Genomic DNA, 14,071 nt, shown 5'->3' with positions numbered 1-14,071 from the left:
TCTCCCTCTTTCTCTCTCTCTTTCTCTCTCTCTTTCTCTCTCTCTCTCTCTCTCTTTCTCTCTCTTTCTCTCTTTCTCTGTTTCTTTCTTTCTTTCTCTCTTTCTCTCTCTCTTTCTCCCTTCCTTCCTTTCTTTCTCTTTCTTTCTTTCTTTCTTTCTTTCTTTCTCTCTCTCTCTCTCTCTCTTTCTTTCTCTCTTTCTCTCTCTCTTTCTCTCTTTCTTTCAAGCCTGGCTCCTGCTAGCTATTCATATAACCCAGCAAGTCACAAAAACCATCAGGAAACCTGATAAAGGTGAAGGTGCAGCTGACCTGCATGGCACCTGTTCTGAAGGGGAATGTATGTGGCATTGCTGCTGGATATGATTTGAGGCTGAAATATAGTGGCACCTCCCTGGTCAGCATGGGGACTGCTGGGGACCCTCTCTGCCCTGAACAAGTAGTATGTGCCAGCCCCATGTCTGCTGAAAGGAGAGCTTTTGTCCCAGAAATGAGAAAGCCAGAACAAATGCTGCTACCAATTTGTTACAAAGGCTTTAATAAGGGGTCGTTGTAGGGCAACTAATTATCTTAAGTAGCTCTAAAACCGCTTCTTGCTCGGCCACCAATAGGGCACAGGATTAGCTGTTGCCATTAATTTTTAGTTAATTTCCTGGGGAAAAAAAAAAAAAAATCTTGGAAAACTAAGTGAGCCGTGTCTTTTTGGGAAGGCTTGCAGTTAGTTTAGAAATGTTTTTATTTTATGTGATGAAAGAGGAAATTGTTTTTATTATTCCTATGAGAAGCTATTATCCAGTGCAGAGCCATGAAACTTTATTTGAGTGTAACCTGATTTCTACTGGATTGATTGCATCTTACGGCATTACCTGCTTGTGCCGTGATTCTCAGCTATTTCCAGATCCTAGTGCCAGCATAAGAAAGGCTAAAAATTAAGGCTAAAAATAAAGGCTAAAATTACTGCTCTGGCCAGGCATTTTACCTCAAGCAGAGGCTATTTTATCTTCTGATAAAAATGATGCAGTGTCGCTTGCTTCTGGAGACTGAATTTTCTATGAGATTGAATGAAGCTGCGGCTGCGGTGTGGCAGGCAGGTGTGCTGAAAATATCCCTAGGGGCTGGCGATGCTCATCGTTCCCTGCCTGGGTCCTCCAGGGGGGCCCTCGTGAGTGAGACGGGGTCCCCCCGAAACAAAAGAGAAAAGAAAAACAGAGCAAAAAGCTGCAAGGGGCCAAGCTTCGAAGGAGGGAGGGCAAAACGGCCGGGAGCCAGAGCGCGAGGAGAAAGGAGTGTGAGAGTAGGGAGACACAGAGAAAAGCGGACGGCAGCGTCTCGAGAGCTGGTCTGGTGTTACTCTCACACCTTTCACTCCTCGTCGTAGCCACACCGGGTCCCCAAGCACAAGGAAGAAACTGCACTCTTTCTCATACTCCTCACGGTCAAGTATTCTAAGGGTAATGAATTTCCTGTGGGAACACAAGACAAAGGCAAACACATGATTGGCATCGCACGCGCATGCAGTTCACGTCCGCCGTGGTGCCGAGATGGTCGGGGAGGGAGGGAAGCGGCTGCACATCACCCTGTGGCGGACGGGGAAGGGCAGGAGCATCCCCACCGGCAGGCCTGGGGGCTTCAGGGGGCCCCTGCTCCTGCCCTTTCCCGCAGGCGCTGGGGATGTGAGCTCGGTGTTGCAGGTGCCAGGCATGAGTGAGCCAGACAGGGACACACAGGCTGGGCTCAGCCCCGGAGCACGTCCCCCACCTTTCTTCTCACTCATCTCCACCAGCCGGGGCTCCCCGATCTCTAGGTAGAAGGTCTTGTTTTTCTCATACTCCTCATCATCTATCACCTTGATTGATATCGTTTTGCTGGAACAGAGAAGAAGAAATAGAGATTCAAGAGTAAGGGGGGAAGAGGGAGGAGGGAGACAGGGAGAGGAGGAGGAGGGTGGAAATGCCAGGAGAAGGTGGCTGCGGAGAGAAAACAGTGGGTTTGGTAGCACAGCCGGAGGGGCAGCACAGCCGAAAGCAAAGGGCAGGAGCCAAGAGGCCGAGAGAACGAGCACGGACCGTGGGGTCAGGGTGCCTCCCAAAACCCAGGGTGCAACGCAGCCCCTCGACGACTTGCTCCCACTTAAACCAGCCCCTGCAGGGGGCTCTGCCTCATCCCGACACCACACATCCACGCACAACATGACTGTCGGCTGCTCCCTTTGGGCTTCGCAGGCTCCGACTGGCAAGGGATGCTGTGGTCCCATCCCTGGCTCCTCTGCATGCTGCATGGCAGAGCCCCTCTGTGCACCGACAAGTATTTGGCAGCAGAGATGACATTTTACTCTCATTCGGAGCAAACACCGCCAAGCACTCGGAGGAACAGCCAGGATGATTTCTTGTGCAGTTCACTATGAGTCAGAAGTGTATTAAGTTTGCCCTTCATGCTTATAATGAAACCGTTTACTCAAGAGCGAGCGATGGCTGTGAAGAGTGTAACAATACAGCACAGCTCAGTGTAATTGCATTTTATAATGAATATCTGTAATAATTTCTTCTGTTGGTAATTATTGCTGCAACGGTTTTGTACATAGGAAAAATGGGTACAGAGCACGCAGCCGATCTTGCTTTGCACTGATGAGTTAGGTGAAATTATTGCGTATTAAAAAACTAATGAAGGATGCAAAAATGCTCACAGCCAAGCTATCAGAGGACCCGACAGTATTAACAGAATGGCACGATTTCAGAAATATTACTAACCAAATCAATAATTTTCCTGACAAATCCCATTAAATTGTATCCTGCACATCCCCTCCACGTATGAAAAAAAAGCCCTTCTCAGGAAAATTAATTAAAAAAAGCTGCGTTCAGCAATACTGAGGGCAGCAGAGGAATCAAGATGTAAACTGCCTATGGGCGTGCTCTGGCTTCCTGTGTGCGGCATTTCTAAGCTCCACACAATAATCCTCTCTTACAAGAAGAACCCTGGGTGCCCATAAAATAAAAAAGCAGCTCCTGATGCTTAGACTCAACACAAACAGGACCAGAACAATGGGGCCTCAGGACTGAAAGAGCCACTGCCAGCAGGTGCTGCTGTAATGCAGCTCTCCAGGTGGTCTTCCCAGGGTGCAAGCGAGTGCTCTGTGTTGGGTAGACATGAACACTGCTGTTTTTTGCTGTGACAAGGCTGCTGGGACAAAGGGTGGGAGGAAAAAAACAGCAAGTCTGCTCCCCAGATGAATTTCCAATCAGCAAAAATTGCTGAGGCAAATGTGTCCCTGGGATGATGCTGCAATCCCAGAGAAAAGGATTTCCTTCTGATGGTGTTGGAGACCACATCTGTCTGAAAAACAAGCACGTGGAAATAACACAGCTTATTCTTAGAGCACGCCTGATCTCCACTGCACTGACTTTTGCCTGCTGGGTCCTGTAGAGCACCCTGAATCCCCCACCACTGCACAGCAAGACTTTCTCAACAACCAGCTTAGGTCTTGGGTCCTTAGCAGGAGACGAACTATTGCCTTACCCAGCTTTGTTCTCTAATTTAGTTGTATGGGGCAATTGCTCTGAGCAGCAATGCATTCTTGCTGGTAAAAGAAAGCGCTGGCATCAGCCCAGCTGGTGCCACAATGTGTCAGGGACATTTAGTGCGTGGACTCTCCTCCTGCCTGTGTCCAGGCAGGGTGGATGAAATACTGGGGGAATGTGCTTGGTGACTCCACTCAGCGCTGCCAACCACCCATGGGAACCACCTGGCTCCAGGCGCCCCCCCGCTCTGTGCTCACACTGACAAAAAGTTGGGCAAAGTGTTGCCAAGGAAAAACCAGCCAACTGTCTGCATTTCTGTACCAGAAACTGCTCGTCCCTGAGTCCGTAGCCAAGGCAATTGCTGAGGGAATGAGTTTCAGCTCATTTCCATGTACCAGCAATCAAAGAATAAAACAAATCTTGCAGAATTGCAGCTCCAGCTCTTTTCCTTTCGCCGACACCCAGCAGCAAGGGAAAGAAGGGGATCTTCCTGAACATGGCGTACAAACTCCTGCCCTTGCTCCAAGCCCCACAATCTTCATCGGGGTTATAGTTTTCATTTCGAACTATGCCATTTCACTTAAGTGTAAAGATCTTTCTGCAGAGCATCCTCACACAACCTTTGGCTTCTAGAACCTATGGAGAAATCCCTTTGGTGGGCGATGCTCCAAAGATGGCGCAGCGAGGGAACAGCCACTTGCCTGAGGGGACCCGAGGGCCACCCGGCACAGTCTCCTCTGACCACTGCCAAGAGCACCTGCCTGTAGGAGGATGTATGAGCAGGACAGGCATGCAGACAATATTTCTAACCAACTCTCTCCCAGCCCCCAGATATCTGCGTCTCAGGGTTTCCAGCCAGCCCAGGTTTCTATGTATTTAGCCATGCTCTGCAGGTTTCTCGCATTTCGCTCTGAGCTTGGGTAAACTTCTGGCATTTGCAGTATCCCAGGTGCCTGGGAGAGCAATGTGCTTGCTAATGCCAGCTCGGTGTCACGGGCAGCAAATAGCTGGTCTCGTGGGGTGATGTGTACGTGGTGCAAGCATGCCAGCCTACCCACACTTTCTGGACACAACCCTGGGAAGGTCAAGAGACACCTCTGCCAGCCTTTGCTCTCTTGTGGGCTCAGGCAGCACCAGGAGTGACTGGTGACAACCTACCCAGACATTTTGTGAAAGATGGTTTTCATCACTGCACAACGTCACCGTGCCCAGATCACACAGGAGCTGGAGCTGAAATAACCAAGTACTGCATGCAGCTAGTGAAGGTGTGCCCAGCGGGCCATGAAAATCAACGTCTCTAAACACACAACAACCTACTGCTGCAGCAGTCAGTAAGTAGGTTGCCCATAGCATGCTCTTACTGCCGGGACAGGCAGACACTTATTCCTGAATCAATGCAGGGAATAATGCTCTTATGCAGCTTGTCACCCAAACAAGTTCCACTGATCACCCAGGAGAGCTAAGTGTGTAGCACACAGGACTTTCAACTCCAGATTCATAATTACAATATCCAGTGCAGACAGCTGGGAGAGAAGTCCTGTTGCCTAAGTCCTGTGATGTCCTAAATCCTGACCCCCCCCCTACAACCAAGCACTTCCCATGCTGGTGGGTCAGCGACTGCAGCCAGAGAATAACCAGGAGGTCTGCATGTTCTGGAGATGACATTTCAGAAGCACATTTGCTGGTGCTGCCCATTCCAGCGTGTGTTCTCAGACTCCTGCAGAAAGCTGCCACATTGATTTCTCATACATCTGCTTGTCAGCCAGTCACTTAATTAGCCCCAGTTAAAGCCTGCCATGAGAGATGACCATGGGGCTGGGGACACCAGAACTGGGCACCTCCAGAACCAGTGGCCAAGGCCAAGTGAACCTAAGCCACAAGAAGGTGTTGGGTGTGAATCCCAGGGCATGGCTGGAGACAGCTGCCAAGAGCAAGCGGCTCTTTCTCCTCCCATCTCCACCTTCTCCAGGCTTGGCTCTTCATCTCACCTGTCCTCACCTCCTTTGGGAGCTCTTGTCTCCCCAGAGGCTGTGGGGACTCAAGGCCCTGTTCCTGCTGTTAGAGACGCAAAAAAAAAATACTAGTTGCTCCTGTGCCTGTCTCTGCAGCACGCAGCTCTTCAGACCCGGGCACTGGGGAGTGCTTTTATGCACTTAGCAGCTTCATTGCTCAAATTTCTGACAGCTACTTGAGGAGGGAAGTTGTCTTGTTGCTGGGAAGGAAAAGGAGGAGACGAGGTTTTTCTTAGACCAGTTGACAAGAAAATTGCACCTGATAGCAAGGAGGTGACAGTGGTGGGAGCCCTCATACCGGCTGCAGGTGATGTGCGCCTGGCAGGGGGATGTGCGGGAGGGCAACATGATGCCTGCCCTGCCAGCACAGGGTCACTCCCTCCTCGGGGACAGAAAATGCACAAACATGGGCCAGATTGTGCAGACGACCTTGTCACGCGCAGTTTTATCTGTTAAACAATGGGCTCTGAGAGAGGAGAGGGTTCATTAAGATTTCTGCTTCTCCCTCACGCTCTCTGGAGGTCTTTACCAGCCAAGGGTATGGGGACGGCAGCTGTAGCAGGCAATGGGCCTGTGTGGAAAGACACAATGGTCAGGGGGCTCAATCTTGGCTCCACTCATGCCAACAGGCTGGAGACGTCCCCTCTGGGGGGGTCTCATTTCCCTGCCAGCTCCCAGCCAGCGGTTCAGGCTGCATGAAGGCCATAAAATGTCTTCTGGGTGATCCTGTGACTCAGAGAGATCAGGTTCAGCCTCTTCTCCGGATGCATAACTGTTAAAATCCATTAAAAGACAGGGGGAGCCATCCCAACACCCCCAAGCACAAGCAGAAGGGAAGACCAAACCTCCACCACCAGCAAAGGCTCAGAAACATGACGTGCTGTGGGCATGCGGAGGCTCAGCAGCTTGGTGTCCCAGCAGCATGATGGCCCTGACCTCCCAAGGGACAGACCCTAGGGTTCTTGCAAACACAAATGCTAGGAGAGGGTGGGTGAGATTCCCTGAGCCCTCTGCCCCCTGGCAACTCACAGAGCACACACATGGGGTATTTCAGCTCCTGCATGTCAAATGGGATTTTTATTTATTTATTTATTTGTTTATTTATTTATTTTTTCCTGAAGTATTCTCAGTGGTTTTGAGTATGAGCTGGGGTATGATCAGAGCTGGAGGCAGGGGCTGTCCCTGCAGCTCCACTATTGGGAGTCAATGGATCAGCCCGATCCTTCTCCCTATAGCTGCACCTGTCCAGGTGGTGCAAAAAGCACCTTGGCGTATCGATGATGCCATTGCTCTGCTGCAGATGCTGGGGACAGACACTGAATGGCTGAGCTGTGGGAACCAGAAAGGGTTCCTGGCTTGGTACAGGCTTGACTATCGAATATAGGAGCTCCAGTGTGCAAAGTTTGCAGGTGGTTATCAGCGTGACATGTACTTCCTTGCAGTTGGTTAATTAATCCACCATAGAGAATAAATTGGCACTACTGACTCCATGGACTGAACATGATGGTCAAATGGAAATGGGAGCACGAGGAGAGACAGTGGTGTTGGCCATCCTTAACCCCGTGCTGATGGGGTCCCATGCTTGTAAGATGCCCCATGAGTCACCCATAAAGGAACGTTTGCAGGTCCCAGGCTTGCTGACGTTAAATGTCTGTGCTTGATGAAAATTTTGCCTAAAGCATGCTGCCAACATGACATGGAGGGCAAAGGAAAACCTGCCTGAAGCTAAGCCTGACACATGCTTTAGGAAGGGTAAATGTAAGCAGATCTGATGCGGCAGCTCAGTTTGCTGGCCCAGCAGCCCAAATCTGAATGGGGCTGTACAGCCTAGTGCCTGCCAAAACAGGGAGCACACCAGCCTGGGCAGTGCAAACTGGGAAGGGAGGGGAAATTGTCCTTCTCTCTCCACCACTGGAGCCAAAATTAACTTGGCTGCTTTTATTTTCTTGGTTGCCCTCTCCTTCTTTCTCAGAGAAATCAGTCTTGCTGAATCAATCTTTGTAAGAGCACAGGGCCATGCTGTCATCTCCGTGGCAGCATGAAACAACTGCTCCTCTGGCCTCAGGATGCATTAAGTTTAAATGACAACACATGGCTCAAATACATAACTTTGTCTTGCTTCAGAGCATCGCTACCAGGAGAGCTCTGGAAAAGCCTCATCTATCCAGCACGCTCCTCCTTGGCCTTGTGGAGAAGCAAGATGTGTGTGGTGGTTTGCAGAGGCAGCAGGACTGAGGGCTGTTGCTGTTTGAATAGCTGGGAGATGACAAGCACAGCTGATGCTCAGTGCCTCAGAAAAGACTTTTCAGGAGCAACAATCACCAGGTAAGATATTTCACATGCTAGACTGAATGCTGCTTGACGCTCTTCTTAGGAAGGCTGTGTTGGGCAGGATTTTTCAGACCAGAGATTCTGCTTTTCTGGGGAATCCCTGATGTTTGCTCTAATCTTCATGTGAATTTTGCACTCCGGCTAATACACGCCTTCACTCATCTGCCAATGTCACATTGCACAGGGGGCTGGCTGGCCAAAAATGCATGACATTCTCTCAAGGTGCCCCAAAACAGGACCTGAGCCCTTGGTCATGCTTAAAGGTTTCCCCATCCCAGGACAGCTGAAGGTGTGACCGTCCCTTGGCTCTGGATACGGTAACACCAGGACAAACCAGTGTTTGCTGTTCTCCCCCCAGTCCCATTGCCCTGCACATCCAGGTTGGTGACCCACCACTGAGAGCTTACCAAGTGCCTGCTGGAGGCAGGATCGCGGGGGGATCAAACAGGAGTCATTAAGTCTAGGTCAGTGTCTGGATCTCCAAGGACAACATGCATAAACAGTGCAATGCAAGCAATGACTAGGAAGGAAAACACATTTGATGTGAATTTGATCAAAACCACCCCAGCAGCAATTGCTTAAGGCGCCTGGGAAAGCTGACGGAGTAGAAATAACTCATCCCATGGCTTCACACAAAACTGCCGTTAGTCCCAAAAAATTCAGCCTGTGCTGCAAGCAAGGGGTTTAGTGCCCGGGACTCTTCCCAGCCTAAGACTCTTCCTGCATATAAACCATTGCAAATGCCATTACTAAGAAGCTGCAGAGTCTGGAGCCAAAATCTGGTATTTCTGCTCTTCCTCTGCCCATCTACTTGGTTGTTTTCATACACATCTTCCCCAAGGGAAAACAACTGGAAACTCATACAATTGCTTCCCACTTCTCCCTGCACCCAAATATGCACATGGCTTTTCTTCACAGACAGGTTCCCTTTTATGAGAATAATTGCTCCAACCTTTCCAATAAGTACGAGTTGCCCTTCTCTGTGTGCACCTGACATAGTTGCCATGACAATGCTCCTCAAACAGAACACATCACTCTTATTGAAACGGCTTTGGCACGTCCCAAAATGAATTTCAATAAGCAACTGCCAGCAGAGGGGATGTTTCTGCAGCCTTGTAAATTATTTAGCAAACTTTGCTGAGTTTAAGCTGAGTAGACAAAAGAGAGGGCAGCATGTGAAACCTAGCAGTGTGGCTTCAGCATCAGGAATCAGGATTGAAGGAAGTCTGGGATACATCTGCTGTGCCATGGCATCAGCTGCTCCAATGCCTCCAAAGGAAGGCGTATTTCAATCTCCCCCAGCATGGGTTTCAGATCAAGGGAGGCTCTCCCTTGTTGTTTGGGAAGATGCTACAATAGGGGGTCTTGACTGCTCCCTGCCCTTCCCTCTATATAGGAAGGGTGCTGGGAGGACGCAGGGATGCTCGGTGACAGCAGAGGGCACGCTGCAGAAATTCGGAGGAAAAACATCCATACTGAATGTGCAAGCTGCCTTTCAGGAGCAGTGTCCAGCCTCATTTTACCTCCGCACTGAGTCAGAGAGATGCATCTGGTGGCCAGCCCCAAAAATCAGCCCCTTCTTTTCAAGATGGGAGGTTGAGACACTCCCCCAGAATCTTGGAATGGAGACTCAAATGTAGGATCAGAGCCTCCACAGAAAAAAAGCACTTCACCATCACTACTTTTATTGTCTTTTGTCTAGGGATCAAGTGACTGGCTTCGAGCCTTGGAAAGTCCCTGTAGCCGAAATGTTTTCTGCTGTGCTGCTCACACTGGCGTGCTCTGCTGCTCTTGACAATGTTTCAAACTTAGCAAAACACACATGCATGTGCACACACATGCAAAACTGCAGTCAAAGTGCCGAGCAAAACAACATCTGCCTTGACCAGTCGTGTGTGCACGTGTGCGCAGATGTGATCTGTATCTGCAAATGCAGCACACAGCACACACCCTGCCTCCTCTTCCTGCTGGGGCCCTGCAGATGCTAATAGGCTCCTAAGCTACGGAAGAGCCTTTTGATCTTTTATTAGCTTGTCACTAAGTGTCACATTGAACTTTTATTAGGAGAAGTTGTAAGTAATCATCTGTCAAGGGATGTTCCGGCGCAATGCTCACATTTTAGCAATTTAAGTGGCTGGCTGCAGAGTGCCCTCCTGCTCCAGCCTCCCTCGGGCAAGTCACCTGTGCTGGACCAGCACCAGGGTGCTACCTGGCTATAAAAAACATGAAGCATATGGGATGCTGCTGTTGTGCAGGCTCAAAGCATCAGGGATACTCATTTCTTAAGACCAGAACCCAGCCGGTGAGCTACACCCTGGTGCCATGCAACGCCATCGCTTCCCAGCCTTTTTAAACATTTTCAGGACTTTGGGAGCTGCTAAGAATTGATGCTGATCTCCTTACAGGGACCTTTATGAAGCTGTCCCAAGAAGAGCAGAGGACCCTCACGGTCTTCTTGGACTCGAGGTCGGGGGCATGTGGACAATTTCACTTACCACTCACTGACCAACACGCTGTTGATTTGCTGCCAGATAAATTAAATTGTGAAATACAGCCCTCTACACCAAAACTCTGGGTATAGAAACACTTTGAAAGAGACACCAGGTACTCCTGAAATCCCCAAAGATACACAGGGTTAAAACCTGTGGTGGGAGCACAGATGCAAACATGTGTTTGCTAATGAGGACGTTTGTTCAGGAGAGCTTTCGTGCTTCCTCCCGGTGCTGAGATAGGCAGGAAACCAGCCCCGGGAGGAGAACGAAAAAATTCTGCTTCTCCCTCCTGTTACCAAGGAGATTGTTTAAACAAAGCTAAAATAAGAGGAACGGAGTGGCCAAGAGGAACGTGAGCGTGGGGAAGCACTTGAGTGCTCTGTGACAGCTTGCTGCTGCACGCTGCGACGGGCCTGACCTCAGCCAGCGGCTCTTACTGGGGGGAAAAGTCCACATTTCAGCATGTGTGAAAGAGGCAAGGAACACCTAAAAATGGCGATACAGAAAAGTCCTTGCCCACAGAGGCCTCAGCTGTGTGTCAGGGCCGTTTAGAGCAATCGTGGCAGCAGGAGGCATCATTCGGTGCCATTAGCTGAGACCTGTTTGTTGAGGCCCTCGGAGGAGGCCTCACTGTGGGAGCAGGTTAAATCCAGCCGTATCTGGTGCTAAAAAGACTCCCCTTCATGGCCATCTCTCCACCTCCAGTCCCCATCTATATGTCCAGAGAGCTGATGGATGTATAAAATGCTGGATGTAAAATCCTACTGCAGAGCCCTGTGGAGGCACACGTGCTGGATTTGCTCCTGTGACAACCAAAGGCCCACCACGCTTTGTGCGAAGGCAGGGCTCCTCCAAGCCCCACATCACAGACCCCAGCTCCAGCTGGAAACTGCCGACATTACGTGGGAGCGGCGATTCCCACACAAACACCAGAGCCCAGGAGCTGGTTTCCATCCCGCTGTGATCCCCTGCCTCAGACATCAGGAAGGGAACAGTTCCCAGATGCTGTTTCTCCAGCTGATCCGTGTATCTCACACGTGCTCATCTGGATTACTGATGCCCTCAGGGCTTTGAATTAAAGGCAGAGCATGTCAAAGCGCCTGTCGTTAAACTTGCCCAGGACTTTCCACAGAAACTTTGCCAGACTTTAGCTATTGAGATGGAAACTTTCCATGTGGGGTGGCCATTGCTGAGAGAGTTACAAGAAGCCCCCACCATCTGGCTTAGTGGTTCATCCGCCAAAGACTCGGTTTAGGGAAAAAGTATGCTGCGTTGCCCATGATTCTTATTTTTTTTTCCCCAAACACCATGCTGAGTAATTCTCTCTTCCTTATGCTTTGCTGCAGAGAATGAAACTTAGCAGAAGGATCTCTCCAGTGCTTAGGATGTGCCAATCCCATAAAAATTTGCTTAAATTAGACCAAGTTCTAAGACTCAAAAAACTTGCAAAATGCGTAGGCTCCTTCGAACTGGCAGCTCAAGGTCTTGGAAGATTTCATCTGCTCTGGAAACGCTCCATCCTCTCCCGGTGCCAACCTGATGTTGCAGACGCTGTGCCCTCAGCAGGGCTTTCCCTGTGCCTGGATGCTGCTGAGGAGCTCTGACCGTGACCAGCTCTCCGTTTCTAACTCTCTTTTTTTTTTTTTGTCTGTCCTGATCCTAAGCTCAACTCTGTGAAAGCCAGGAGTAGGACCGTGCTCCAACCTGCCCCTGGCAGAAGAGGGCTCATCACGCTGGGTGGCTGCAGGTGGAGTGGTGCTACAGAAGGAACCTGCTGCCTTTGGGAGGGCCCCAGGGAACACCTGGTCAATTTAAAAGAAGAAGACCTTGAGGCATTTAAGGCAGAAACATCCCTAAGGAGTGTCCTTGGGAGCATCTACCTAGCCTGGGCCAGCTGGGAACCACAGGGATGGTTTGGAAGCTGTTGGGTGGAAGGAGGGCAGGAGGGAGGCCAAGGGGGTGGCCGCCCAGAGTCCTCCCAGTGCAAAGCCTGGGACCAAGGCAAGGAGAAACAAAGCTATCATTAATTGCTTTTGGCACCAGAAGTGGTGGCGTGCTGGTGATGGCACTTGCATTCACACCAATTCACACCACCTCATCTTGATACCTGCTTTTTGACTGAATATCAGGATCCCAGACTGACCGTGTACATGTTTATTTGTTACAGCTTGGTATGGATCCTTTAATAGCCACACACACCTGCAGCTCTATTTTCTCAGTGGAGATCACCTTTATAAAGCTATTTAGGTGTTTAAGGTTAATTTAAGCCCTAACAACAATCATTGCAGCAGGGCCCAAGCACGGTTGGGGTTTCTGGCCACGTGCCTGCAGTCTCCAGCCCCAGCATGTATCAAAGAACACAATTTTTTTTTTTTAAAAGAATCCTTAGTAATCGTCCTTATTGTTTTCCAATTCATAGCTGCTGGAGAGCTTGGAGGATTATTTTGCACAGAGCTGTAAATGATGCCCTGTGTTAATGATTGCTTTCACTGATCTTTGCAGGAAAATTCCAGGGTGAATTGTGAAGAAGAGATTTTCCATTTCTATGCCTCAAATAAACAGCTTCATGTCCAAAACCTAGCAGACAGGCTTCAGAAAAGCATGCTTCCAGGCTCCCAGAAAGTCTGAAAGCAGAAATGCCCAAGGTGTATTTATTCCAAGTGGACGACAACTGATGTGCAAGGGGCCCTGCCAGCGCAGCCGAGAACAAACCCCATCTCCAGCCAGCCGGGTTACGTCCCTGGTACACATATGGTGCCCCACAAATAGCAGGGCCATGTATATTTAATAGGCACTTGCACACACACACACAGAGCCCAGAGGCACGTAGGCAAAGCTGCCGCAGCCTCGATGCTGGCTCGCATTGAGAGGGTGATGCCGCAAGCAGCGGAAACCTGTTTGCTGACGTGATGGAGCTATATCCACCATGAATTTTGTCCTTTATTAGGCCTCTGTTGTTCACTCTATTATTCATGAGCTCAGCCTCGTTTCCTCAAGCCAAGAGCTAATCAGGATGAGTAATTTCGGGATGGCTGCTTTGTCACCGAGCGCTCGCACCGGCTCCCTGCCTGCTGCCTGCCGCTCTCTCAGATAGTGATTTTCTCTGGAGTAGAAGGAGAAGCTCAGTGGGGTTTTCCATAAGGAAGGGGGGATGCTCAAAGCTGGATGTGAGCACACCCCTTAGTTTAGGGCTTTGGCTGCTGATCCAGATGAGGTCCTAGCCCGAATTGCAGTGCCCATGCAGGCACAGCAGTGCCTGGCTGCTACAGCCCTGACTGCCTTCACGTGATCTCAGGGGATACAGGATTTCCATCCCAGGGCTGTAACGAGTGTTAGGAAAATTAGCAATATCCAGGCAAATCAAGACCAGCTGTGAAACTCACTGGAGCCGTTGGGAAATATTTGACTGGCCCACAGGGCTTCCCTTTTTCTAGCATGTTGATAGCTACAGGAAACAGACACTTTTTAAAGTTTTCACAACTGGGTTTCAGGAGGACTCGTCAGCCTTATTAAATATAGTATTTCACTCTGCGAGCCCTTATTTATTTATTTGTCTTGGCCCTGCCATCCCCGTGAAGCTGCCTGGAAGTGAGGAAACACGGCCTCACTGCGTTTCAGGCTGAAGCAGCGCTATGGATCTGCAAGCCAAAGAGGAACAGAAGCCAAGTTAAAAATATACATTCATATATATTTGCAATTATTCTTTGTGGCAAGGGTTTGGGA

The 14,071-nt window shown here is 49.8% G+C and overlaps 1 protein-coding gene across 16 annotated transcripts in view; it reads right to left on the bottom strand.

The window, feature by feature from the left end:
- Positions 1-14,071, bottom strand: part of SLC8A1 (solute carrier family 8 member A1) — a 75,764-nt gene that overhangs the window by 9,446 nt on the left and 52,247 nt on the right. For 6 of the 16 annotated variants that reach the window (XM_035552879.1, XM_035552875.1, XM_035552873.1 and 3 more), the window contains exon 2: positions 1,757-1,863. In XM_035552879.1, coding sequence (XP_035408772.1) covers positions 1,757-1,863 — 107 coding nt within the window. Of the gene's footprint in view, positions 1-1,304; positions 1,462-1,727; positions 1,864-14,071 lie in introns of all 16 variants that reach the window. The other 10 variants (XM_035552871.1, XM_035552876.1, XM_035552870.1 and 7 more) reach the window with 6 other exon arrangements.

This window comes from Cygnus atratus, chromosome 3 (assembly GCF_013377495.2).
Source record: "Cygnus atratus isolate AKBS03 ecotype Queensland, Australia chromosome 3, CAtr_DNAZoo_HiC_assembly, whole genome shotgun sequence".
NCBI classification, from domain to species: Eukaryota; Metazoa; Chordata; class Aves; order Anseriformes; family Anatidae; genus Cygnus; species Cygnus atratus.
The sequence above is the reverse complement of the archived record's forward strand: the minus strand, read 5'-3'. Positions and strand labels throughout refer to the sequence as shown.